The 2,412-nt window shown below is 37.4% G+C and overlaps 1 protein-coding gene across 1 annotated transcript; it reads right to left on the minus strand.

Moving 5' to 3' along the window:
* Positions 1-502: 502 nt before the first annotated feature.
* On the minus strand, positions 503-955 carry LOC135226208 (uncharacterized). The gene has a single exon (XM_064265651.1). It carries the CDS (start codon positions 953-955, stop codon positions 503-505), a length of 453 nt encoding a protein of 150 aa, XP_064121721.1.
* Between the last annotated feature and the right edge of the window lie 1,457 nt (positions 956-2,412).

Raw genomic sequence — 2,412 nt, forward strand, 5'->3', positions numbered from 1 at the left:
TCAAAATACGCCAGAAATTCGTCAAGACCACGTTCTATTTCTTCAGTTAAGCAACCAAGAAGCTCTTCAAAAAAGCATATACGTATTCAGAAGGAACAAATGCCAATGCTTGGAACTGCTTTGCTTTATGATGAATGCATTACTGGCTTCACTATACCAGGATTGTAAACCCCAACGACTGGATTTTGCGCCACAGACATTGACCGAAATGGAAAAAACACCCATAAAAGATAGTATCTGGAAATATCTTCCTTATACTGTTAATAGCGGCTCTTCGAAATCAACATTGATAGAGGTTCGGTTCAAATTGCGGTCTCTCAAAGATTAAAAAATGAACTCGTAAGTATGCTCATCCTTTTTGATTGTAAGTCAATACACCATTGGTAGTATTTTGTTATTTGTCACAAGGACATGAATAGTACACAACTGCTTCCCAACAGGGGGAGAATCAAATGTCCCACCGCAAAGCCACGTTGAATAGGTTTCTAACATTCTTAGATTGTTAGACGTTGAGTAAATGCTTAGAATCCCCACTAACGTGCAACAAAAAAGCTTCCCCTCTTGTAGTTGTCGTCAAATCTTCATCTTCATTTACACTGCGTTGTCGCCTAATTGTGCGCGCAATTGACTTCTTCTTTGGCAAAGCCCCACACACATCTAGAGATATGTTTGCTGTAGTGTTTTGAATTATATTTGAGGGAATATCTTCTGTACCGCTGGCCATGTCTTTAATTTTGTTCTGGATTTTTAGGGCATCACACCTGAGACTATCTGGCTGGTGAGAATGACTTGCAAAAGAAAGTACAGTATCGTTAGAAGTTGTTATTCGTCCACCACAATATCCACGCTTTTCACATCGCCATAAAATCCTCTCTTCCTTTCGCTTATCGACAACATAAGCACAGCCTTCGTAAAGAAGTTTCTTGCCGCCTTTGTTCGTTTTTGTTATCTCCATTATAGTGATGGGCAGACCGAAAAAACAATTTCTCTATACTGCAGATCTTGGAGAACTAATGGAATATGAAAATCCTTCTTCGTTGCGAATTTGAAAATTCATTCTTCGTTGGAATACATTTATTAGGCATTAAATGGCTTGTAAAACGAAACAAGACAACTACCGGTGCTGGAATATGTAAACAACAACTGAATTCTTATTATTATCATTATTATTATTGTCGACATTTTGTCCTACCTGAACAAAGGTTGACATTTTGTCCGTCGACATTTTGTCCATCGACATTATATCCGTCGACATTATGCTTATCGGCATTTTGTCTGCACACTATATATACATACATACATAATTACATACATGCATACATAGTTCCTACAAAGTCTGAGATCCAATGCAAAAATGTGTAGTAATTCTGACGTCCTTAGCGGGATTCAAATCAGCATTAGGAGAATCAGATAAAGGTCCCATTACCCACTTGACCATGTAAAGTACGTCAGCACTTCATATCTTGCATTCGACTCCCAGACTTTGTAGAGGAAAGCACATTCAAAAGTGTGAAGAATTTGAGAAACCTAGAATACATTGACCGATAGATATCGAAAAGAATTTCAAAACGGTGTTTATAGGATTCCAATAGCCTTGAAATGCAAGTTTCTAGACGCAACCAAAACAAGAATGTAGGAAGTTCCTTGGTCTTTGAACGTATTTCCAGCTCAAGGAGGTTTCTAGTAGCATCAGTGTAAAACTCAGAGCTGTACAGGGAGGTTTTGTAAACTTTGAACTTTATAAACTTAGGCACTATATTATTGAATTGACAATATCTCAAAAAGTTGAGGTCGAGGTTGATAAAAATGTAATAATTACTCGTCCAGACTAAGGTAAAGGTACAGTTATCCTTGACAGACATGACTACATACAAAAAATGAATGACACTTTAAACGACTCTTCAAAATTTACCAAAGTTGGTGACCCAGACCTTTACAATATTACTAAACCCGAAGATAAAATCAACAGATTTCTTAGAACACTAAAAGAAACCAAAGCAATAGATGAAAATACGTATCAGGAGCTTTTTGTAACAGGATCTACATATGGACTTATGTACGGACTGCCAAAGATACACAAAGAAGGAATTCCTTTGAGACCCATCCTTTCTTCCATAACACTGCTAGCTATAAACTCGCCAAATTTCTTGTCCCTTTACTCAAACCACTGACTCACAACAAATATACATTAATAAACTCGGCCTCCTTTAAAGATGACATTATCACGCAGGACTCAGATCCGTACATGCCGAGCTTTGACGTGAATCTCTGTTTACAAATGTTCCCGTTGTCGAGACTATCAACATCATTTTAGACAGGCTATTTCCCACTGACGATTGATTGTCTAACAATTTTAATAGAACTCAATTTAAGTTGATTTTAGAATTAGCCGTGCTGGATACGCCCTTTGTT

The sequence above is a fragment of the Macrobrachium nipponense genome, chromosome 14 (genome assembly GCF_015104395.2).
Source record: "Macrobrachium nipponense isolate FS-2020 chromosome 14, ASM1510439v2, whole genome shotgun sequence".
Classification (NCBI taxonomy): Eukaryota; Metazoa; Arthropoda; class Malacostraca; order Decapoda; family Palaemonidae; genus Macrobrachium; species Macrobrachium nipponense.

What these genes read in the sequence shown, in the direction of transcription:
- LOC135226208 (XM_064265651.1), bottom strand. Translation starts at nt 955, where the DNA reads ATGGAGATAACAAAAACGAACAAAGGCGGCAAGAAACTTCTTTACGAA.